Source organism: Xiphophorus hellerii, chromosome 14 (genome assembly GCF_003331165.1).
Source record: "Xiphophorus hellerii strain 12219 chromosome 14, Xiphophorus_hellerii-4.1, whole genome shotgun sequence".
Classification (NCBI taxonomy): Eukaryota; Metazoa; Chordata; class Actinopteri; order Cyprinodontiformes; family Poeciliidae; genus Xiphophorus; species Xiphophorus hellerii.
The window spans coordinates 23,681,223-23,706,604 of NC_045685.1; the positions used below are offsets into that span (position 1 = coordinate 23,681,223).

Below are 25,382 nucleotides of genomic sequence, written 5' to 3' on the forward strand. Positions count from 1 at the left end.
ATCCAGGTGAGCAAACAAAATGCCAATATGTTAACTGAGTGGCTCCCTGACAAATATTCACACAGCAGCTCGACTAAGTCCATATCAATCCTCCTTTGCATTAGCAGCAGTTCTTTGTTACTGGAACCTCAATCGGCCTTCACACCTCAGCATCGCTCTGCTGTACGTTGAGACCGCTGTGCACTGCAACCTCAACTCCAACTCCAAACCGGTCCATCAGTTCTGCACTCGACTAAAGTCGGTTTTCCTTCGCTTATCTTTCTCACACTTATGTGCAGTTAAGTGTGACGTGTAGAGATAATTGTGTGCATCTCATTTCTGTTCTCTGCCTCTGACTAGTTTCAGTTGCAGAGTCTTCGAACGCTGCTGGTCTTTCAATGAAGATATAAAACCCAGAATCAATCCTTCTCCTGTTTATTGAACAGTTTCTCTGCCTCCTTTATCCTTGTCTACCTGTGGCCCAAAATCTGAAATTAGTTTATGATTAGATATATTTTAAGATATCTATAAGAACGCTATGATTATGTGGAGTTTGAAAAAACTCTGAGACCAAGATCAAAATTAGAGAACAAAAACAGATTTATTTGGATCTATAGATGGAGAACAAACAACAGTAATGCTGTTGGTAGAGTTCTAAACTCTAACAGAGGCACACTCTAACTTTATAACCTCTTCATGCACAACCTGGGAGGTGTCAACAATACTAAGAAACTTAAGAGATTTACATATTCAAAGAAAAGAAAAACACTTAGTTTCTGTCACAAAGGTGATCAGACGGAACATCTTTACATACTCAGTAACCACAACTCAGTAATGAAGGACAAGGTTTAGTTTCCAATACCTGCTTTGATCATATTCTTATTTCCTGGCGCCCTGGGTTCAATAGTTTAAACCGCAGGGTGTGAAAACTATCTGTCTTTGTCAGTTGCCAGGAGCCTGATATGAAGAAGTGAGCTGCTGAACTGTCAAAGTGGAACAAACACCGCAGGCTGTCTCTGCAGCAGAGTGCGGTTAGTAACCGCATAGTGTTCAACCGATTTCTGCTCCCTGCTGAGAGTTGCAGCCTCTACAGAAAAACACTTCAACTTGTATAAGTAAAAAATATAGAAATGCATTAATGCTGAAAAGGATTAATAAATTGTTTGATAAAAGTAAACACACTGTGAATAATTATTTTATTCCACAATTAGACAAAACATGTATTTGGAACAAAACGTGGGATAAGTCAACTTTACTTTGACTAGTCATAATTTGATTATATGAAGTATGTGCTTCAGATAGTAATACACTATAGATATCTTGAATTGAAACCACCGTATTAATGGTAAATCTGATGTCATTTATTCTAGTCAGGATGTAATTAAATATACCTCAAAGACATATTTTGTCTGATCAAAGCCATAATTATATTGTTATTATTATTATATTATAATTATATTGTTTAAACATATCTAGTCGGAAACTAATGTCAGATATACAGAATGAAAGTTTGGTAAAGCCATTTAATGATAGAACGGCCTGCCATAGGAAACGCTGATGCACTTTATGGAATAAGTCCAACCAGCGCTCTGTTTCTGTCTTATCAGTTAATTTAGTAAAACATTCATACTAATTCGGTTTCAAACACTGTTTCCTTTAATCTGTCTCCTGTATTTCCTCCAGCTTTTGTCCGTTTCGCGCCTCATGTCATCAGTAAAACGTGAAGGTGTTTCGTACCTATCCGGTGTAAGATGATCCTCGGTATCCGGGTAAAATCCATCAGTCTGCGCTGATCCTCCATTTCTTCCTCCATCTTGACGTTGATTTCTTTAAACTCTGTGAATGTTTCTCCAGCAGGAGTTACCTGCTCGTTGATAAACTCTCTCTGAGGCGGAACTGAAGACATTTTCACTGAAAACACTCAAATACTGAGATATTTACCTAAAACTAGCGACGTGCTTTTTGTGCCGAGGCTTCGGGACACGTGTCGACTAAACCAGGAGGATTTCCATGAATCTTGTGTTCATGGAGCAGGATGTGACGTTTGAAGCCGGGCGAGAGGGCCGTACCACGTGACTGATTCCGGATGTGGATCCTTTGCTTCCGGATAGATAAGGCACTAAACCGCTGCTGCTTCACCCGCGTTGCATTTACTTGTTTTAGGATTTTATTATGTGTGTTTGTAATTTATCTGAGCGCCTTTTTGCGATTATTCATCATCTATAATGTCAAAAAAAAAAAATCAACTCCGTGGATCCTGTGTAATAATTTCTAATGTTTGTTATGTACACACTGAGCCACCTGTACTGAGTAATTATTTAGGTGATACTAACACATTCAACAGCAAAACCAAATTTAGTTTCACCTCAGATGTTTTTCAGAAATTATTCCGTTTAAAAGAAACTTTAAAGTCCACAGTTGGATGTGAAAACATGCAAAAGGCAACACAGTTTCATAGCTTATTAAAATGTCCTAGTTATCATTCTCATTCAGGGTTCAGGATTCTTACTAACAAAATGTTTTTAGCAGATTTTCTTACTGAAAATCTTTGTTTGCATCGTTGTTTCTGGTTCTCTATGTATCACTTATGTTGAATTGATTCCATCGTTTCGATGCATTTGGTAAATTTGAATAGGGCGACATCTGCTGGTCAATCTGTAACATCGCATTTGATGACAGCAATGAAGGACAAGTAGTTATTAAAGACATAATAAAATGGCGCACTGCATGGGATGAATTATTTTCTACATCTGCTTGATCCTCGCAGAGCTGAAGCAACGGTTCTGGACTGGACTTCAAATTTAACTCTTCTGAAAACTGCTGCACAATGGCTTTCAATCTCAAACATGTACATTTAAACTTACCTTCGATTCAGATTCTTTCTTATTGACATTTGTTTAGAATACCAACCATACAATACCAACTTTAAAACAGCCACAGGTGAAACAAAGGCCTGAACATAATTGCGATATGATTTGGTTTATAAGAAGCCGCCAGTTCCCTCTGTTTGTATGTTTCTCTTCTTTTTGATGGAAGACGCTGGATCGATGCACCTACCATTCATGTGAACCCATGAGGACTTTTCTGAGATATCAATGACTGAAATGGAAATTAAATGTTTGTCGAGACACTAATCCTTTTTTCTTTGCTGCTGTATTATCCATGTGTACATACTTAGACTTAGACTGACTTTATTGTCATTTTGCGTGCACAGGGTGCGTACAGAACGAAATTTCGTTGCATACGGCTCAGGACAATGTTTTGAGGTTCCAATGTTATGAGGTTACTCCAGAATAAAATAAAATATAAAATATGAATATAAATATGAATATAGAATATAAAGTGCAGGAATGACAGTAAAATTGAAGTTATTTAGCTACGTACATGTGCAAGGTATAAAGTGGAGACCAGTTTTCGAGTGCAGTCCAGTTAAGAGTTCAGCAGTCTGATGGCAAGTGGGAAAAAGCTGTTTCGGAACCTGGTGGACCTGCACCGGATGCTGCGGAACCTCTTTCCAGAGGGCAGCAGGGAGAACAGTCCATGGTGGGGGTGTGAGGGGTCACTGATGATGTTTCGGCCTCGGGACACGCAGCGCTGGGATGAAATGTCCTGAATGGAGGGAAGGGGGGCCCCGATGATCCTCTCTGCTGTCCGCACCACTCTCCTCACGTTCTTCCAGTCGGAGGCGCTGCAGCTTCCACACCACACAGAGAGGCAGCTGGTCAGAATGCTCTCTATGGTGCTTCTGTAGAACGTCTTGAGGATGGGCGGGGGCAGGTGTGCTCTTCTCATCCTCCGCAGGAAATACAAGCGTTTCTGTGCCCTCTTGACCAGAGACGTGGTGTTCACAGTCCAGGTGAGGTCGTTAGTGATGTGCACCCCCAGGAATTTGGTGCTGCTGACCACCTCCACAGCCGAGCTGTTGATGAGCAGCGGAGCGTGGCTGGGCCGGTTCTTCCTGAAGTCGACGATCATCTACATGTACATAGATGCATATATGCTGGATTCATAATAATGGATATTCTTAAATAAATTATGTTAAAAAAAGAGATACTTGGGAGAAATTATGAGAGAAAAGACTCAAAAAGCAGGAACTTTTACATCCACTACTGAACTGAAAAAAGACAAACCCCATAATAATGGTTAAAAAACACTTTATTATAAAAACTTTATTATAAAAGAATGGTTTGGAAACAGTTTTTGCTGGTCACATTTCTATCTGAAATTGAATCTATATCACCAATACATTTTCTAACATCCTAAACAATAAAAAAATTCTCAAACAAATACTGTTTTATAGATTTTAAAAAAGTCACATGAATAAAATACAACTTCAATTTACAGTAAACTTAGTGAGAATAAAGTCGATGCAGATGTTTTAACAAAAAAAGGGAAAACATCTTTGGTTTTATCACAACTTAACAAAACGTAGAAACATCTGCATTGTTGCCATCATATGATCAACAGTATTTTCTCCCTGAATCAAAAACTCGAGAAAGTAATGAAAAAGTAATATACATTTAGATTCAACTTTAGAGTGAAAAATGTAATAAAAATATACTAGGGCTGTTGTAAACAAATATTTTAGTAATCGAGTAATCCATCGATTACTCTTACAATTAATCAAGTAGTCAGATTAAAAAAAACATTGGTAAATCTAACAGCAGTATCACTATTGCATATCAACAGTCCAATTTTTCACATTTGAACTTCCCTAACAATAACTTTTCTGTAGTTTAGAAAATTAACTTGTAACAACAATAACTCACTTTCCAAGTTAACCTGAAGAAAAGTTATACAAGAATCTGAAATTATATTCATTTTAATAATAAAGAGGCAGGCTCACAAATACACTTATAAAAAATGTCTATACTCCAGTTTTTGGTTTATGTATTATTGCCCAGACATTTATAGTTTACGTTCAGCACAACGACGGGATTTGGCACCGTCGTTCGTCACACACACAAACATCTACCAGGTATGCAACGCTACCCGTTAGTGGCGACTGGGATGATAGGAAATTTATTTTCTGGTTCGTCCGTAAAGCTACTCATGTAAAGTACAGCCACCCGCAGTGTTCAGTCTATCTGCTCACATGTATAAATAATCCCGCCGTGCTGGTCGCTCTGAACAAGCAGCTCCCGGAGAACAGCTGCCGTACTCCAGGGAACGCTCCCGACATTTTAAGGATGCTCATTGGTCCCCCGATGCACAAAAACCCAGACATTATCATGAATCAGTAAAATCCTCCCAGGCCGAACTTGAAAATTGGACCTTAATCTGCTAAGGTTCGCGTTCGTCCACAACTCAGGCGGAAGTGAGAGTGCTGCGCAATGCAAATAACAACCCAGCCGGAAAACCGTGCATTACATAATAAAATACAATTTAATGAACCTTAGAGGCAGATACATTTTTCTCGAGGGACTTTAATAATCGAGGTACTCAAATCACTCGAGGAATTGTTTAGGCCCAAAAATATACCTACGCCAACAGTTCATATAGTTACAGCTAACATGCATCCTCTGACCAAAATTAATGAAATAAAACAAAGCATAAGGAATAGCCATACAATAACAGCTTTACAAGTCTAAATCTGAAAACATTCACATCCATTGTTACTTCAAGATAAAAACCATTTTAAATGAAAAGATGAAACTGACAGAATAAAGTGAAAGTTTTGGTTGTTAGATAAACGTCCTATTTCAACTGGTATTCTTCTCCAAGCTGCTACATTATAGAAATGTTACCCAGCTGTAATTACTCTGCTTCCAAACACTAAGTTACTGAGTGTCTTGGTACCTGAGGGTCAGATGATGCTGTTCCACCCACATGGGTTCTCAAGTGAAGTGTTAATTTGCTATTTAGATGGAAAGCCTTTCCACAGGTTTCACAAAAGAAAGGCTTCTCCGCTGCATAAGTTCTCATGTGACGAGTTAAACTGATTTGACAGCGAAAACTTTTACCACAAGTCTCACATGAGAAAGGCTTCTCATCTGTATGAATTCTCATGTGACCAGTTAAATTGCTTTGCCAACGGAAACGTTTCCCACAAAACCCACAAGAAAATGCCTTCTCATCTGTATGAATCCTCATGTGAGAAGTTAAAATGCTTTTTTGGTTGAAACTTTTTCCACAAGTCCCACAAGAGAAAGGCCTTTCACCTGTATGAGTCCTCATATGATCATTTAAATGACCTTTTTTATGGAAACCTTTTCCACAGGTCCCACAAGAGAATGGCTTCTCACTTGTATGAGTCCACATGTGAGAAGTTATATGCTTTTTTTGACTGAACCTTTTTCCACAGGTCCCACAAGAGAAAAGCTTCTCACTAGTATGTGTCTGTATGTGTCCAATTAAACTGTTTCTGTTTTTGTAACTTTTTCCACAAGTCCCACAAGAGAAAGGCCTTTCATCTGTATGAGTCCTCATATGATCATTTAAATGACCTTTTTTATGGAAACCTTTTCCACAGGTCCCACAAGAGAATGGCTTCTCACTTGTATGTGTCTGTATGTGGCCAATTAAACTGTTTCTGTTTTTGTAACGTTTTCCACAGGTCTCACATGAGAAAGGCTTTTCATCTGTATGTGTCCTCATGTGACTAGTTAAAGTGCCTTTTTGACGGAACCTTTTTCCACAGGTCCCACAAGAGAAAAGCTTCTCACTAGTATGTGTCTGTATGTGGCCAATTAAACTGTTTCTGTTTTTGTAACGTTTTCCACAGGTCCCACATGAGAAAGGCCTTTCATCTGTATGTGTCCTCATGTGACTAGTTAAAGTGCCTTTTTGACGGAACCTTTTTCCACAGGTCCCACAAGAATAAGGCTTCTCATTAGCATGCGTCATCATGTGAGGATATAAACCACTTCTGTTTCTGAAGCTTTTTCCACAGCTTGTACATTTGAAAGGCATCTCACCTGTATGAATTCTCATGTGACAAGTTAGACTGCATTGTCGATAGAAACGTTTTCCACAAGTCCCACATGAGAAAGGCTTCTGACCTGTGTGAATCCTCATGTGATCAGTTAAATTTTCTTTACTGGTAAACGTTTTTTCACAGCTTGTACATGAAAAAGGCTTCTCACCTGTGTGACTCCTCATGTGAACAACTAACTGAGATTTGGATCGAAAGCCTTTCCCACAGGTCTCACATGAGAAAGGCTTCTCATCTGTGTGAATCTTCATGTGAAGAAGTAACTGAGATTTGGCTCGAAAGCCTTTTCCACAAGTCTCACATGAGAAAGGCTTCTCGCCTGTGTGAATCTTCATGTGAAAAAGTAACTGAGATTTGGATCGAAAGCCTTTTCCACAGGTCTCACATGAGAAAGGTCTCTCATCTGTGTGAATTGTCATGTGACTAACTAAATTACATTTGATTATGAAACTTTTTCCACAAGTGCCACAAGAGAAAGGCTTCTCACCTGAGTGAACTTTCATATGATAAATTATACCAGCCTTGTGGCCATAACATTTTCCACAGATTGAACATGTGAAGGGCTTTTTGCCCATGTGAGTGCTCATGTGTGTTGTCAATACATTTACTTGATTAAAGGATTCATCACAAATTTTACAATGATATAATTTTTGGTGTGGATGAGCCTTCTTGTGTATTTTTTGTTTTGAACTCTCAGCTGTGCTTTTCAGCTGTTTGGTTTTCTGACATATTTCATTTCGTTTCTGCTTCTCATCTCTTATTTTTCCTGGCTCTTCAGAATCGCTTCCTTCCTGATCCCGGTTTTCATCCTCAGCAGAGTCATGAGAGATGAGTTGGTTCCTCTGTGGTTCTGTTTCATTGTGGATTATTTGCACATTAAAAGGAATCACCAAAATGTAATCAGTCTCCTGTTTCAGCACAAGATGCTCTTCATCCTGACTGATGCAGAGTTGCTTCTCTTCCTCTTTGTACTCTTGATGTTGTGGTTCTTCTTGCTCCTGTTTTATCTCCAGAGGTTCTGGTTCCTGTTTTATCTGCAGAGGTTCTGGTTCCTGTTTTACCTGCAGAGGTTCTGGTTCCTCTTGTTTTAAAGTGAAGTTCCCCTCCTGGTTGCTGAGGTCATTGAAAATCCCGTCATCTTCACACACAGAACAATGTCGGAGATCTGGACCAAAACACAAAACAAAAACTTTTAATTTCGAGTCAAACAATGAACCCTTCACTTTAATCCCTTGATGCATCTAATCAGCTTTTTCTTAGATTATTCTAAAATTATACATTTTTATGTGTGAAAATCAGTCAAAACGTATTACGTACATTTTTTCCTATGTTTTCTGGCATTTAGCAAATAAATGATTTTGGTAATTCCGAGTTCAGGTCCAATTTATCTTCTGATCATGAGGAAAAAATGTGATTGTGTTTTTTTGTAAAACCCGCATATGTAGATATCTCACTTTAACTGTAAGTTTGGAAAAATAACTTAACAAAAGTGATTCTTCTAATGAACTAGATGTCAGTCAAAACATGTCCTGGACATCCAGGTGAGCAAACAAAATGCCAATATGTTAACTGAGTGGCTCCCTGACAAATATTCACACAGCAGCTCGACTCAGTCCATATCAATCCTCCTTTGCATTAGCAGCAGTTCTTTGTTACTGGAACCTCAATCGACCTTCACACCTCAGCATCGCTCTGCTGTACGTTGAGACCGCTGTGCACTGCAACCTCAACTCCAAACTGGTCCATCAGTTCTGCATGTGACCACCACACATATTATGCTCAGTTTCCCCCACTGTATTACCTTTACCCGCCAGGCTAAGCATTGCTGATTTATGTTCTTAGGAAAAATAGAAAAAGAAAAATTGCTTAACTTTTTCCCCCCATTGTTAATAAATCGGACTGCAAGCGTCTCTGTTGTTTTGAGCGTTTCACTGGCGGAGCAGAAATATTCCTAAGATACATTTAATGCATTTAAACTTCCACAAAGCCAGCTATCAGTCAAACTTCTCTCACAGCAGAGCAAAAGGGGACAGTGGCTAATTTTTAGACCTTTGCAAAGGTAGAGAGAACATTGGTGGATAAGATCAGCTTCATATTCAAGTATTGGCTGATCACCAATTCCCCACAATTAAGGAAATCAGGGCCGATTTATTGGTGCACTCTTATTTTCCAGACACCAAAAAACATTAACTTATTGCCAAAAATGGCTGGGTGATTTTCTAAGCATTTGGGCTGTAATAGAAACTCAAAAAGAACCAAAAAAAATATCCAAACTGTGAATTGTCCATCATAATTCCCATTTTAATAAAATGTTTTGTTGATCCAGGGAAACTCAGATCTTTTCAAATTCTGACAGTGAGGACAAGAAAAGCCACAGATCCAGAAAAAAATAAATTCTCTGGAGACTTTGTGTCTCCATTTACTTGTAAAATGTTTATCTGCTGGTTTCTCAGCTCTGCAAACCCCATAGACAGAACAATGGTGTTGCTTATCGTTTGGGTTTGAATTGTGAGTAGTTGGAACAAAAAGTGGAATATCTCAAATTTACTTTGACTAGTCATAATTTGATTATATGAAATATGTGCTTCAGATAGTAATACACTACAGGCAAGGCAAGGCAACTTTATTTATATAGCACCTTTCAGCCAAAGACAATTCAAAGTGCTTGTACAAAAAAGTTAAAAACAACATACAACAGATTAAAAATAAACAACATAAACATTACAATTTTGAATATAGTTAATAAAACCAAAAATTTAAGAATAAGCAACGACAAATAAGAAGGTTTTTAACCTTGTTTTAAATAAACTCAGTCTTACAGTGAGCAGGAAGCTTATTCCAGAGTGTTGGAGCATAAAAACTAAAAGCTGCTTCACCCTGTTTAGTTTTGACTCGGAATAGTTAGAAGGTTTGATTCTGATGATCTATAGATATCTTGAATTGAAACCACCATACATCTTAATGGTAAATCTGATGTCATTTATTCTAGTCAGGATGTAATTAAATATACCTCAAAGACATATTTTGTCTGGTCAAAACCATAATTATATTGTTTAAACATTTCTAGTCGGAAACTAATGTCAGATATACAGAATGAAAGTTTGGTAAACCCATTTATTAATAGAACGGCCTGCCATAGAAAACGCTGATGCATTTATGGAATAATAATAATATTTTTTGAAATCGACCTGCTCTCCCGAACCTCCCGAAGTCCAACCAGCGCTCCGTTTCTGTCTTATCAGTTAATTAAATTCTGTAAAACATTCATCCTAATTCGGTTTCAAACATTGTTTCACAGTAAATTTTGTAGTGTTAAATAAACACTTAGAGTTAAATTTAACACTGTGTTCGAGTCTATTTGGTCCTTATCGGAATTGGTGTCAATTTAACTCTTTGCATAGTGTTCCATTTTTAGAGTACAATTTAACTCAAAAATAGTTAAAATTTAACACTAACACTGTACAGTGTTAATAAAACTTAACACTCCTTGTCAAATAACTCTGATAAGAGTAAATATGATTCTAATCAGAGTTAATAAGTTACTCCATAATGGTGACAAAACAACTCGGATTCTCATGCTTTTCAACACTGCATTGAAGGTTTACACTGGAGGCTCATATAACTCCTATGAGTGTTGATCTGACACACTACTGTGTTGATAATTTACTCTTTAGCTGTGAAAAATCAACTCTGCATAAATAAATATGAAGTGCTATTTTTACACTTTTGTAGAGTTAAATGTACAATTGAATAAAACCAGGTTACCACAGAAATGCATTCAACTTATTTATTGAAATAAAGCACATTTTTAAAATCCACTGTTAACTGTAGTAGCGTCACAGTAACATCACATGATGTACATCCCATTACAATAGACGGCTCAAACTTGACGGAGTACATTTAAGGCAAAGAATTTTTCCATCCAAGTAACCATGAACTAACTACTTGTATATACTGAACAAGTGCATTTGTGCAACTTAACTCTGCCTAACAAATAAAACACTTAATGACAAACAGATTAGTTCCAGTACTACTGAAGCAACCTAGCCTGAATTTCTGCCACACATGGACTTTCTTTCACTTTACCTACATCTATATTGTACACAGTGGTCTGGATGAACGTAAACATGTTGCACAGCATGGGGTTGTATGTTGTGGCAAACAAGTAATGTGCCTTAAACAGTTCATCAAAAGCACCAAGAGAGGAAGTTGACCTGCAAGCAATGGCATTTTTGTCAAGGATGATGAAGAACTGGTGAGCTACTTTCTTCCTCCGTCCCACAGCCAGGAGATAAGGTTGTGTGCTCGTTGTGATGGCATCAAGATGTTCTTGGATGTTGGTTCCTGTCTGTGGAAAAAAAACCCACACAATACAATTACAATTCCATAGCTGCAATGCTACATATGGGAAAACAGAATTTAACTATGTGTGATGTCACCCTAAAACTGAAACTCTCCCAGTGAAACAACCTTGCTAAGCTAAAATTTGAAACGAATACAAACTTTCTTGAAGACCACAAGATGCTTCTCTGCTTGGGAGGCAGACACCTTCTCTGGTCTCTTACGACCCAAGGCAGAGGGGGGAATCAGGTGTAGCAGCAGCAAAATCCATGAGGTCACTGTCCCAACCTGCGATGAGAGAAATTTGATGTTGAATTGACCATTAAAATCTAGTGATTATGCAATTTAAATTATGTGTACATCACTAAGTGAAGCTCACACAATAATTGATGGCTACATAATGTGAAGTCATCCTTACTCATGTCATCATCCACTTCAGTGCCATCCTCAGGAGTATCAGCTGCCAGGAGAAGTTCTTCAAGATCACTGGTGGTTGGAAGCTTTCTGCATTGTTGGATGATCTTTCTCTTGAAGGTGGTCGTCCATTTCTCCAGAAACTTGCCAGACACGTCTTCTCCAAACATCAGGACAAAATCCTGCTCCACCTAGGATGTAGATAGTAAAAAACTTTAAACATTTTCCAGCCACATTAATTGTATTCATTTTGACTTGTCACAAAAATAACATTTTTACATGACTGTGAAATTATCAAAAAATAAATAATTACCAAGCCTTTGACACCTTTGAAACGTGGAAAGACAGAGAGTATGTTGCTTGACTGTTGGGGGTCGAGGACCATGTTGCGCCGGAAGTCAAATGTGAGCTTCATCTTCTTCTTGATCGTGTCCTCATCGGCTGAATGCTTAATCAGTGCGACAGCTTCCTTACACTCTTCTTCACTCACTTCACTCTCTGGAACAAACTGGGTCTCTCGTCTAGCAGCTGGTCCTCCAAGCCCATGTTCACAAGATGCTTCTTTGGATGATGCTAGTCAATATAAGAAAATCCTTCAACTTAAAAAAAACCCAACAACAATAAAACCTTCCCTGCCCCCCCAAAATGCAACACCATAGTTGCATTTCTTCTTCAAGTGTTGTTAATGGTTTACCTCCATATGATGATCGTCTGTCTCTAGCAGTGGATCTCTGAATAGTTTTTATCCTCCAGGCTAAAAACCCGGTACCACTTGCAGCATCATAATAATGCTCCTTGGGGATTAAAAGGATGGCAAAAACAGACAGACATAGAAACAGTTAAACATATAATCTGATAGAAACTAAAAGTTGTCAATGTGTTACTGTGTTTACCATCACACAGTAAATTATAGTATGTAACTTACATAACCATTCCTGGAGAATGGATCACTGAGGTAGGGGAATAAGCTAACAATTCCTCTGGCATACATTTCTTTAACCTCTCTGGGTGGTGATGTCCTGCAAAATTAAAATGGTCAAGGTATATTATCCAAGATATGCACTGCATTTAACAAAATCTTTCATTTCATCTACACAGCTAACTAAAGCCTATTTACAAATGACCCATTCTTCTCTGTCATGTCAGCTGCCAGTATGTTAACCATTTTCCTTGCTTCGATTATATTCCTTCATGATCCTTTTAACAACAATCAGGTTTGTTGTTAAGAATGGATTCCACCAACTTCAAACAACAAAACATTTCAGCTTTTATTAAATACACATCAAAACAGCAATTGTTAGTAAAAAAACAAAAACATTCTCTTCTCAAATATAAGCGATAATAAAGCAGCATGTATTATAAGATTGGTGGATCACCAGGATTTATTTATTTATTTTACTTGCTAGTTCATTTTAAATATGGTTTTTTATGCACCAGTAACAGTAAAAACGAAGTAAGCTAGATTTGACGCACTGAACTTGGTGTGAGAATGTGCAAACCAATTGCCCCATCTCTGCACCTGCCCCTTGGCCTAACAAGCTGTTATTGCACTTCTGATTTTTTTTGGTAACTTTTAACATTTAACACAAAAACTGTTCTAGCACCCCTTCTGAGTATAGCAGGTTTTCTGGGGGAAACAGTGATAAAGGCTTTTAAAACAAAATACTTTTTGGTTTTGCGTTAATTTTTGAGAGTCAATTCTTACATGCTTAGCTTCTGTGTCCAGGCGCTGGCGTTCAGCGGAAGGACTCTCTGAAAGAACGAGTGTCTCTTGAGAATCAGATGAGCTTGGCTGAGATTCCTCAGGCAATTCCACCATGGAGACAAAGTCTGACCATAAGAGAAGCAGGTGAAAGACAAAAAAACATTAACTACAATGAAATAGCAAGCTTATTAAATACTAACATGAATTACAAATATAACAAACCAGTTTCATATTTGATGGTTAGGACTCCAGCTGAGGGATCCTTAACAACATCCTCAAACACATCTTCATCCAACTCAGTCCCAGAACAGTCAACAACCGTCACGTCCTCTGTTACAGCTGGCTCGCCAAAGAGAAAAAGACAGATGTTTGTCTAAACCACAATTATGAGGTTATGTTGCTCTAATACGTACATGTGCATATACTCTGGAACATTACTTTTGAATAAACAATGTGAAGTAACATTACAAGCACCGCATAGCTTCCTGTGTAAAACTACCAGCTACCAAATTGTGTTAGAAATACTCAACGCGAATAACATATGGACTAACGTAAAAAAGGAGCAGAGCAGCTAACAGCTAGTTTAGCAAACTCCTGGCACCAACGCAATATACGCCGATATAAATTCACTTAGCAAAAAAACCCAAAAAACAAAAGCTGGACGGTTAGCATTACTGTTGACCTGAAAAGCCATACAGCCAACGCGAGACTTATTTTTTCTCAACCCAGACAGTTTTTGCTGAATTTTTGTTGCATTTCTGAAATAAATAAATAAAACACATATTTATGCAATATGGCTTGGACATGGATATAATCGAGTTGGACAGGCGAACATTTTAAGCTAGGCATTCACTCGGTCAGGTTAGCCGTATTAAACTCAGTATTAAGATATCAAAACTCACTCATATACCGGGGAACAAATAAAATATTCTTATAAAACAATTCAAATTGTATTATTATCTTATAAAAAGAAACTTACCACAGTTGTTCAAGCAGGAGAAAAATGGCGTCCACGCAACGGTTAGACTTGTTGGTTTGAGGAGGTGGGCGGAGCTTGTCAGCGTCAAAATGGCGCGACGTGTATACGCTCTGGAAATTTACACCAACACTAGGTGGCGTTTTACTCAGTCTGTTGTTGTATTAGCTCTGAAAGAATCAATGAATTTTAACACTGCATATTTAACACTGCGAAATTTACTGTGTCCCTTTAATCTGTCTCCTGTATTTCCTCCAGCTTTTGTCCGTCTCGCGCCTCATGTCATCAGTAAAACGTGAAGGTGTTTCGTACCTATCCGGTGTAAGATGATCCTCGGTATCCGGGTAAAATCCATCAGTCTGCGCTGATCCTCCATCTTGATGTTGATTTCTTTCAACTCTGTGAATGTTTCTTCAGCAGGAGTTAACATCTCGTTAATAAAATCTCTCTGAAGCGGAACTGAAGATATTTTTACTTTACAAACTCAGATATTTACCTAAAACTAGCGACGTCCTTTCTGTGCCGAGGCTTCGAAGCGTGTGAGGAGAAAACCAGGAGGATTTTTTGTGCAGCGTGCATTGAGGCTTTTGCTGTTGGGGCAGGATGTGACGTTTGAAGCTGTACCACGTGACTGAGTCAGAACCGGGTTCCTCATTTTGCTTCCGGATCAAAATTCACGTCACCAAATACGCTCAAGTACACCTCGGTGCTGTTTCATCGCCGTCACATTTTCTTGTTTTAGGATTTTATTGCGTTTTTGATCTCTGTCAATAATCACAGTAAAATGATAAACCATTGCATAGAATGTCAAAAACAACAACAACACTGGATCCTGTGGTCTAATTTATAATGTTTTAATGAACTTTTTGGAGTTGAATTGTGAGTAGTCGGAACAAAAAGTGGAATATCTCAAATTTACTTTGACTAGTCATAATTTGATTATATGAAATATGTGCTTCATTTAGTAATACACTATAAAGTTTATGTTGGTGTTCTTAACATATTTTGATACAAAAACAGGATGGCGAGGGAAGAAACGCAGTTTAACCTACTTTGGTTCTGATTACAAAGACAGGAAGTCCACCTGCCACACATATGGCTGAGAGAGAGCGAGACGGGGGAGGGCGAACAAAACGAAACGATTCTTTATGGGGGAGGATGACAAATAACAGAGTCCTGACTGTCCCAGTGTCAAATACTTTTAAAAATAATATTTTATAGGAAAGTATATTAATGTGGCATTAAATGGAACAATAATACCAAAGATTTATCTTCATTTTGACCTTGAATTTTGATCCAAACATCAAAAATGTCACATGGAGTGACTGGCATATGAGAGATTATTTTAAATACTTGACCATTTTCCAGTGCATATACTGCAGCATATCACTGTAAACATCTCTAAAATTTGGATGTAAACATAGAAATGTGCTTATTGAATACAGTTTTATTCCTATTTGCTTGTATATATGCAACATTAAAGCTTCTCTTCAATATTCTATCAGTCAATCAAGTTTATTTGTATAGCACATTTCAGCAACAAAATGGCAGATTAAATGGCTTTAAATAATAAAAACAAAAAATATGTTTAATGTACAATTAAATTGTACAATTCAAATCTTTACATTTGAATTGAATTGAAAACAAAAAATTAAGTCCTAAAAACAACATATAGTCACCAATTGAGAAACCAAAAACAAATATTACATTTTGTCATCATCGAAATCATCAATACACAATTTTCCATTAGCCACTTGAATTTCAGGATGATGGCCATTTTTCAGGATAATATTTTTGTTTAGTGGTTTGGAAAACCTGTTCCCCTCCTCGCCTGTGGGGGCGCTGCATCAAGAACTACTGAAGGAAATGACACGAAAACCTCTGAAGAAGAAACTGAGCACAACTTCCTTCTTCACTAAATGTAAACAAAATGGAGGCCTCAGATTTTAGTGGTTGCAGATTTTCTTTTTGGCTTTTGCTAAAAGCTATAAGCCATTTCTCCTGCTAGTGCTAGGCTAGCACATTTGTTTTGATTGCATTTACCCAGAATGCCTTGTACTGTAGTTCACTTCCTGCTTTTGGAGCGGTCTCTGGTCCGATTGATGTACACAAACTATTCTGTCTGCAGCTACAATACATAATGTAATGCTGCATTCACATATGGGCTAGCATCGTTTGCTGTTAGCAAGGTTCACAACGATGTGAAGTACATGAAGAAGAAGAACTTGCAGCAAGACTTTGAGGAGTTAAAGGTGGCCCACCTCCTCAGCCGGGAGGCATTTATAGCTGAAATACAGGCTGAGAGAAAGAAAAGTCAGGCCCTCCAAGAAGAACTGAACCAACTGCAGACGATGCTCTGCTGAGGCAGGAGGCCGAGACACAAAAGTTTCATGAAGACAGGCTTAGTGAGGAACAATGGCTCCTGGAGAACCTGAGAGCTGAAAAGGATGAAATGTTTCAAGAAATGTCCCAAAAGATCACATTCCTGCAAGGCAGCGAGAAACATCTGCAGGAGGAATTGACTCAGCTCAAACATTCACACAATGAACTCAACTGTAAATACGAAAGCGATGTTTCTGGACTAAAGCAAGACGTGGAAAGATATCAGGAGGAGGTGAAACATGAGAAAGACGCCAACATAGAAAGAGAGAACGAGAATCTGCAGCTCATCAACAACCTGAGAGCTGAGAAGGAGGAGCTCTTCCAAAAAATGTCAGGAGAAATCACAATTCGGCAAAAGAGGGAGAAGCAGATGCTCCATGAACTGGATCAGGTTCACATTTTACACGAGGAGCTAAAATGTAGATATGAAAGAGACATTATGGATATACAGCAGCAGGTTGAGACATACGAGCAGAAGGTAAAGCAGGAGGAAACTGTTCTTTCAAACAGAGAACAGAAAGAGAAACTTATCCAAGAGAGAAAACATTCTGCGCTGCAACAAGTCGAAAATCTTCAGCAGCAGGTAAAGCAGGAGAGAAAAGCTCACCTGGAGAAAACAGAGGAGGACAAGAAGCTTCTAGACCAGCTGAGAGCTAAATATGCCGTCCTAAAAGAAAACACAACAACAGAGAATAAAATCCTGCAAGACAAGGAAAAGAGTGCCCAGGCTGAGCTGGAGAAGGTTAACGGTTTGTACCTGGAGCTGAACTGTCGGTTTGAAACCGAAGTCACTGCATTAAAACATCAAGCAGAAAAATACCAGCAGGAGATCAGTTGTGTGAAAAATGATTTGCAAAGTGCAAGAGAGGATCTACTGCTGCCCGACACTCTGAGAGCCGAGGAAGAAGGTTTCCAACAGAAACCCATCACAGTTTCCCAAGAGAAGGAGGAAGACTCACAGAACAAAGTGGACCTGGTTAAAGTCTTTAGTCAAGAGGTTTCTTCAGAGGAGGAACTCTCAGGAGAACCTTTATCAGGTTCTTCCACGGATCCAGAATCCTCAGAAGAGACCGAGATCGCTGGAGAAACCGTCCTGGAGGATTTGGACAATCCAGATACTAAAACCATGCAGGACGGTAAAAAGAAACAATCTAAAATTTCATTTTGGAAAAAAGTACGAAACACTCTGCGATGGAAGATGCCAAAAAAGAAACAAACGAGTGAAAACAATCAAGAACATGTCTAAAGTTCTTGATTTTGATATTTAGAGAAGGAGAAAGACGTGCAGGAGACGAACCGAGGACTGGAATCAAACGCATGGAGGTTGTAGCCTCTGTGAACGGGGCGCCATGCCACGCTCCGTCAAGACCAAATTTAAAAAGTTTTTTCCCCATCGACAAACTAGAAAATAGATCCCTTCCCAACCCAATTGTAAAAAACGTGGGCAGCACGGTGGTGCAGCGGTTAGCGCTGCGTCTTCACAGAGACCATCTGTGTGGAGTTTGCATGTTCTCCCCGTGTTTGCGTGGGTTTTCTCCGGGTGCTCCGGTTTCCCCCCACATCTCCTAAAACATGTAGGTCAGGTCAGTTGGTCACTGTAAATTGCCCCCAAAAGACTTTAAGAAACTCCAAACACATGTGCAGCTTTATTGTTAAACTTGTCAAATTAATTGAATTAGCCGTACATTAGCCCTTTTCCCTTCGCTGCTTTAGCGCCGCAACACTGGGATCAATTTTTATAGCAACGTATTGATTTAAGAATTAAAATGTTTTCTTTTAATTGTAATGATTTCTGTTTATTTTCACTGTACTTGTGCTTTTATGGTTTGTCCTTTAGTTTACCTTTTCTACACACTTTTTATATTAAATTGCACTGAATTGTAGCTCATTAAACTGTTTAAATCTGTATTTTAAAGAAGATTAGCAAAAGGATCATGCAGTGGCTGTTTTAGGGCGACTGTGGCTCGGTGGGTAGAGTGGTTGTCTTGTGACCAGAAGGTTGTTAGTTCGATTCCAGCTTCCTCAGCCACATGTTGAGCTGCCCCGGGGCGGGGCACTTAGCAGCAAGTTGCCCCCCGACCTGCATGTCGGTGTAAATGTGACTGTAGTGTGAAGCGCTTTGAGTGGTCAACATGACTAGCAAGGCACGACACAAGTTCAGTCCATTCACCTGTTTTTCTTTGATAAATCCTGTTTTTCTTTTTATACCAAACATAAAAAAGCTGATTTAACAAGTTTGGATTCTTCAGGTTCCAGGATGTTAAATGAAGATTAGAGTTTAATCTGTACATAATATTAGATGATAATTGTAATCATAATTTAATACTCCGGACCATGAAGAAGCATAAACTTGTTTTATCTGGTTTGTTTGTTATGAGAAAAAAATAGGTTTTATCAAAAATAAAAGTTACTGTGTGATCTTTCTGTTAGTCTTTATTTAGAAATACAGATTCAAGATAATATAAGAAACTTAACAAAAAAGTGCAATTTAACATGAAAAACTGTAGAAAAGGTAAAAAGAAGAACAATTCATGAAAGTATGAAAACAGAGAACTTAATCAGAAATCATTTCCACTACAGGAAGAAATCGATTCTTAGATGAATATTTTGTAATAAATATGAAGCTTTTGTGTTGTTGAGCTTATGTGCTGTCTGCTTGTATAAAAGAGAAGGAAAAGGGGCTAAGAAATGAATAATTCAGTTATTTTTTTAACCAGACTTATAGTAAAACTGTAAATTATGTTTTGTTTAGGACGTTACTTCTAGGTTTTGTTTGTCAACCTGGGTTCAATTCCCAGTCCTGGAGAATCTGCTGTATGTCACTTCCTTCTCTCTCCTCCCAGTTTCCTGTTCAGCCTGTTAAATAACGGCCTAAAAAACTTTATTAGAGCCTAAAAATCTTTTTTTTTAAAACTACAAAGATACATTTCACCTCACAACTGGACCAAAGGTCAGAATTTGCTTCCCACCACATTGAGTTTGTTTCTTCATCTTAAAAAACAACTTTCTTCCTCTCTCTCTCATTTTCTCTCTGTCTTACATAATTAACAGGTTACTTCATATTTACACACACACACACACACACACACACACACACACACACATTTACACGTCCCCTCCATGGGCTGCCACCTTATCGTGGTGGGGGGGTTTGAGTGTCCCAGTGATCCTAGGAGTCTTGCTGTCGGGGCTTCATGCCTCTGGTTGGGCCACCCAATGCAGACAGGTCCAAGGTGAGGAACCAGACCAAGTGCAGCCCAAAGATCCCTTATGATGAAAACGACCATTGGAAACAGTGGTTCTGCTCGCCCGTACATGAGGTCCCACCCTGGAGCCAGGCCTGGGGGTGGGGCACGTTGGGGAGCCCCTGGTGGCCGGGCTTTAACCCACAGAGCCCGACCGGGCTCAGCCCGAAAAGAGCCCATGGGTTCCGGCTAGAAATAGTCGGACTCGGGCCGTGCTGTGGTGGCGCAGGGGGTTAGTACGCAGCACGTTTGGAGACCTTAGTCCTGGAAACAGACGTCGCGGGTTCGACGACCCTTGCCGCATGTCTTCCCCCCTCTCCTCACCCTCCTTCCTGTCTGCCTGCTGTCACAAAAATACGAGCCACTAGCGCCGCAAAAACTCTTCGGACTCACTGCAGTGCATGGCTCTGGTTCTGGAGCCAGTCTCCTTGAAAGGGGTTGGATGTTCTCCCACCCTGGAGTTGCCCCTTGTGAGAGGCGCTGGGCAGGAGTGGGCTGACTTGTTGCCTCCCGTCTTGGTGTCTGTACGTTGGGGTGAACAAGAGGACAGTCTCTCCCTCTACCTACGGGTTTGGGTCGGGTTCTGACTGTTTAGCCAGCCTTTTTAAGTCCTTGGAGGGGGTACTGGAGAGTGCCCCTCCTGGGAACTGCCTTGTTATCCTGGAGGGGTTTTCTCTGCAGGGTGTCTGGGCTCCTTTAGAGAAAGGGTGAGAAGCCCAGAAATCCAGGAGTCATTGATGTTTATACATATATCCAGGGTTTCCCCCAGCGCATTATAAGCCCCCTGACCTCCGACATCGAGGTAGGAGTCCAGATTAAACCCCACCGTGTTGCTCTGCTGTGCAGCTCTATGTGAACTGCAGGTATAACATGTAGTTGTGCTTGAAGAGGAGCGTTGAGTGAGCAGTGAGAAGGATTTATCTTTGTGAACCAAGAATTATGTCTGGCATTTCCATCTGAACACGCTGCCCAGCGTGGCTCTGTGTCTGCACTAAAGTTTAATTTGCTCAAAGAAACAAAGTCAGTTTTAGTGACTGAAACTCTGCAGCTGAACCTGAAACACGTGAAGAGACACAATCTGCCTGGAAACAAGAAAAACTGATATCAGAGGAGAAATGATTGAGTGGAAATGAGTCTGGATGGAAAAATGTCTTTATGCCATCAGTTTGGAGCAAATGTCAGAGTTTCTCTGGATTCATATTCTCTGATTCTTTAGTTGTTTATTCTGAACGTCTTTACTGAACGTCTCTGAGGATTCAGTCACATTTAATCACAGGCTGACCTGAACATCCAACACTGTATTAACTCTTTATTTCCTCATCCTGGATCCAGATGTTAAACCTGAAGCTGCTTCGATTGGAGGAGAAATCCTCAGAAGAAGGAGGATAAAAAGTTTGATGTGAAGCTGCAGAGTGAAACACAGAGGAAGTGGAGGAGCTGCTGTGCTCAGGTGGAGCCATATAATAAATAGATAAATAATAATAATAAAATCTGGAGACATTTTAGAAACAAACATCAGAGATGGTTTATAATCCACCAGTAGGAACCGCCTTCATGCTTCAGCTTTTTTATTCTCAACAGGATCTGAAAGGAGCAAAAACACAACTTAGAAGCTGCAATGTGTGGTTTTCTCTACATGGTGGCGCTCTAAGCTCTGACTAAAAGCTGCTCAGCAGTGAACGTTAGTATTTCTGTGGCACCCGAGTGGTGTACCTAATAAATAACTGCAGGGATTGTGGACAGAGTTTTAAAACAGCCCAATAAAATTTACAGTCATTTATTTAAAAGGTGAATAATTTAAAGGAGACGTAGGCAGTCCTTGACGGCAAAGTCAATAAACAAGTCTGTAACATAGACTCTTAGCTGGCCCAAGGGGGGGTGCGGTCCTCTATTGCTCCCAATCCTTTTGGCTCGGTCCGACTGATCCTCCGGTCCCTGGCGAACCTCGGCAGTGATCCAGCCGCTCCCGCTCCTACAGCCGGCCCCCTGCTCCTTGACGGCGACCAGTCAGGTGACTCGCTGCCCTCAACAGCATCCAGACTGGTACTTAGTGATGCGTCCGGCAACACCGATGCGTCGGCACATGCATCAAGCCCAGAGACCAAAACCCCGTGTTGGCGCGCGTATTGCTTTCAGCAAGTCATGTGACCGATACAGGAACTGTTTCGAAATGACACTGATGCACCAAACTGTGTTTATAAGGAAGCGAATCTGTCAGCGGGATGCATTTGCCAAAAGAATTCTTGATCTTTTACGGTACAGGAGGTCTTCGAAGTATTCTGCCCACCAGCCCACAACGTCCCGAGTTGAGGTCAGCAGCACACCATCCCCACTATAAACAGTGCTGGTGCTGTACTGCTTCCCCCTCCTGACACGTGGGATGGTGGATCAGAATCGCCTCAAAGCCATGCGGAAGTCTTTCTCCATGGTCTCTCCAAACTCCTCCCACTCCTGAGTTTTTGCCTCAGCTGCTGTCCCACAGGCCAAAAAGACCCGATAGGACTCCTTCATCAGCCTGACAGCATCCCTCACCGAAAGGTGTCCACCAAAGGGTTCGGGGGTTGCCACTGCAACAGGCACCGACAACCTTGTGGCCACAGCTCCGATAAGCTGCCTCGACAATGGAGGCACGGAACATGGTCCACTCAGACTCCATGTCCCCCACCTCCCCCAGAACATGTTCAAAGTTCTGCCGGAGATGGAAGTTAAAGCTCCGTCTCACAGGGGATTCCGCCAGACGTTCCCAGCAGACCCTCACAACACGTTTGGGCCTGCCAGGTCTGACCGACTTCCTCCCCCACCACCGGAGCCAACTCACCACCAGATAGTGGTCAGTGGACAGCTCCGCACCTCTCTTCACCTGAGTGTTCAAGACATACGGCCGCAGATTCGATAAAACGATGACAAAGTCGATCATTGAACTGCGGCCTAGGGTGTCCTGGTGCCAATTGCACATATGGACACCCTTAGGCTTGAACATGGTGTTCGTTATGGACAATCCATGATGAGCACAGAAGTCCAACGACAGAACACCGCTCGAGTTCAGATCGGGGGGGCCGTTATTCCCAACCACGCCCCTCCAGGTCTCACTGTCATTGCCCACGTGAGCGTTGAAGTCCCCCAGCAGAACAAGGGAGTCCCCAGGAGGGGCACCCTCCAGTACCCCCTCTAAGGACTCCAAGAAGGGTGGGTAATCTGAACTGTCGTTCAGCCTGTAAGCACAAACGACAGTCAGGACCTGTCACCCCACCCGGAGGGCGGGGGGAGGCTACCCTCTCGTTCACCGGGGTAAACCCCAACATACTGGCGCTGAGATGGGGGGCAACAAGTATGCCCACTCCTGCCTGACGCCTCTCACCTTGGGCAACTCCAGAGTGGAAGTATGTCCAGCCCCTCTCAAGGAGATTGGTTCCAGAACCAGAGCCATGCGTCGAGACCGACTATTTCTAGCTGGAACCTCTCGACATCACACACTAGCTCCGGCTCCTTCCCCACCAGAGAGGTGACATTCCACGTCCCAAGAGCCAGCTTCTGCAACCGAGGATCGGACCGCCAGGGTCCCCTCCCTCGGCCGCCACCCATCACACAATGCACCCGACCCTTTTGGCCCCTCTCACGGGTGGTGGGCCCATGGGAGGGGGGGCCCATGTTTCCTCTTTAGGCTGAGCCCAGCCAGGCTCCATGGGAAAAAGCCCGGCCACCAGGCGCTCACCATCGTGCCCCCCTCCAGGCCTATCTCCAGAGTGGGGCCCTGGTGACCCACGTCCGGGTGAGGGAGCACCAAGTCCAAAGTTTTCTTTCGTCATTGGGGTCTTCGGGCTGCGCTTTGTCTGGTCCCTCACCTAGGACATGTTTGCCTTGGGTGACCCTACCAGGTGCACAAAGCCCCAGACAGCAAAGCTCCTCGGATCATCGGGGCACTCAAACCTCTCCACCACGATAAGGTGGCAGCCCAAGCAGAGGCAAATCCAGTTTTGAATATATATTTGATTTGTGGAATAAAAGTAAGCTCCCTGCTAAATAGATTCCCCAGGTTCCTGATTTATTAGGAACGATTAGGACTGATCGGTGTCTCCTTGGGGCCAATGTGCAAACAAACTGGTCCAAGCAGTGACCTCTGTGGTACTCCATGTCTAGCTGTGGTTTGTGAGGAAATAATTTATTCAAACTGCAATTTTTCAAATATAAATATAAATTAAACTTGCCTGGTGCTGTTTGCTCGATCCCTACAGCACAAAGCATAAAGAGATTGTTGTGATCTACTGGATCAAAACCAGTACACAAGTCTGTACTGGACAGTCACAAAGATCTAACAGAACCAGTACCGTCCATTATCTTGGGTCAGAGTATCATTGGTGTTTTTGTGTTCTGAAATGGGCCTACAGTGGCACAAAACTAGTGCAAGGAAAATTAAAATAGATTCACAGATAGATCAACACAAGTATGTGCAGCTTCAGTGTTTTGGTTTGTTTTTTGTTTGGATCTGGCTGCTAATAACAGGACAAACAGGCTGGCTTTGACAAAATGGCAGCTCTGCTTCCTGCTTCATCTTAAACTCTGTGGTTACATTTGTACAGGCAAAGCATTTCAGATCTGTGAGAATATATTGAATTAGGTTTGAATAATATATTTGAAAGAAATGCAACAATATTTTTAAAGGGTTTTTATTTTCAAGAATCAAAATTTCTCAGCTCATATTTTACAACATGCAAAAACATTTAATACAACAGACAATGCTTTAGTGTTTTAGAAAACATTAAAAACAAAAAAAGAAAAATACCAATTATTTTTCTAATAATACGTATACGTATATATGTATTGTTTTATATGAACATGTGTGACGTAGTGTGACGAAGAGTGACGTAGTGTGACGCAGTATGACGAAGAGTGACGTAGTGTGACGTAGTATGACGAAGAGTGACGTAGTATGACGAAGAGTGACGTAGTGTGACAAAGAGTGACGTAGTGTGACGTAGTGTGACAAAGAGTGACGTAGTGCGACGTAGTGTGACAAAGAGTGACGAAGTGTGACAAAGAGTGACGTAGTGTGACGAAGAGTGACGTAGTGTGACAAAGAGTGACGTAGTGTGACAAAGAGTGACGTAGTGCGACGAAGAGTGACGTAGTGCGACGTAGTGTGACGAAGAGCGACGTAGTGTGACGTAGTATGACGAAGAGTGACGTAGTATGACGAAGAGTGACATAGTGTGACAAAGAGTGACGTAGTGTGACAAAGAGTGACGTAGTGTGACAAAGAGTGACGTAGTATGACGAAGAGTGACGTAGTGTGACAAAGAGTGACGTAGTGTGACGTAGTATGACGAAGAGTGACGTAGTGTGACGCAGTATGACGAAGAGTGACGTAGTGTGACGTAGTATGACGAAGAGTGACGTAGTATGACGAAG

At 40.8% G+C, this 25,382-nt stretch overlaps 5 protein-coding genes across 6 annotated transcripts in view; 1 reads left to right on the plus strand and 4 right to left on the minus strand.

The window, feature by feature from the left end:
- LOC116733095 (oocyte zinc finger protein XlCOF6-like) overlaps positions 1–25,382 on the minus strand; it is a 778,765-nt gene that overhangs the window by 77,869 nt on the left and 675,514 nt on the right. The window lies entirely within an intron of this gene.
- LOC116733098 (oocyte zinc finger protein XlCOF6-like) lies at positions 5,058–14,707 on the minus strand. Its single transcript, XM_032583804.1, has 3 exons — positions 14,662–14,707; positions 7,975–8,078; positions 5,058–7,920 (listed from the first exon to the last, which is right to left on the minus strand). The coding sequence occupies exons 1-3, from the start codon at positions 14,702–14,704 to the stop codon at positions 5,755–5,757; spliced, it is 2,313 nt and encodes a 770-aa protein (XP_032439695.1). The 5' UTR covers positions 14,705–14,707; the 3' UTR covers positions 5,058–5,754.
- LOC116733135 (uncharacterized) lies at positions 10,687–14,655 on the minus strand. 2 transcript variants are annotated; one of them, XM_032583908.1, is made up of 9 exons: positions 14,353–14,655; positions 13,596–13,703; positions 13,374–13,498; positions 12,594–12,687; positions 12,363–12,462; positions 11,982–12,241; positions 11,673–11,859; positions 11,417–11,542; positions 10,687–11,261 (listed from the first exon to the last, which is right to left on the minus strand). In XM_032583908.1, exons 2-8 carry the CDS (start codon positions 13,602–13,604, stop codon positions 11,475–11,477), a joined length of 843 nt encoding a protein of 280 aa, XP_032439799.1. In that variant the 5' UTR covers positions 13,605–13,703; positions 14,353–14,655; the 3' UTR covers positions 10,687–11,261; positions 11,417–11,474. The 2 variants fall into 2 exon arrangements, with proteins under 2 accessions (XP_032439799.1, XP_032439800.1); XM_032583909.1 differs by lacking the exons at positions 13,596–13,703; positions 14,353–14,655 and adding an exon at positions 12,793–12,910 and having other exon boundaries at positions 13,374–13,484.
- Positions 16,513–20,213, plus strand: LOC116733058 (golgin subfamily A member 6-like protein 22). Its single transcript, XM_032583748.1, has 2 exons — positions 16,513–17,867; positions 19,954–20,213. The coding sequence occupies exons 1-2, from the start codon at positions 16,802–16,804 to the stop codon at positions 20,211–20,213; spliced, it is 1,326 nt and encodes a 441-aa protein (XP_032439639.1). The 5' UTR covers positions 16,513–16,801.
- LOC116733142 (uncharacterized) overlaps positions 24,625–25,382 on the minus strand; it is a 43,703-nt gene continuing 42,945 nt past the window's right edge. The window contains exon 11 of the mRNA XM_032583929.1: positions 24,625–24,844. The gene's annotated coding sequence lies outside the window, so the exon portion shown is untranslated. The remainder of the gene's footprint in view (positions 24,845–25,382) is intronic.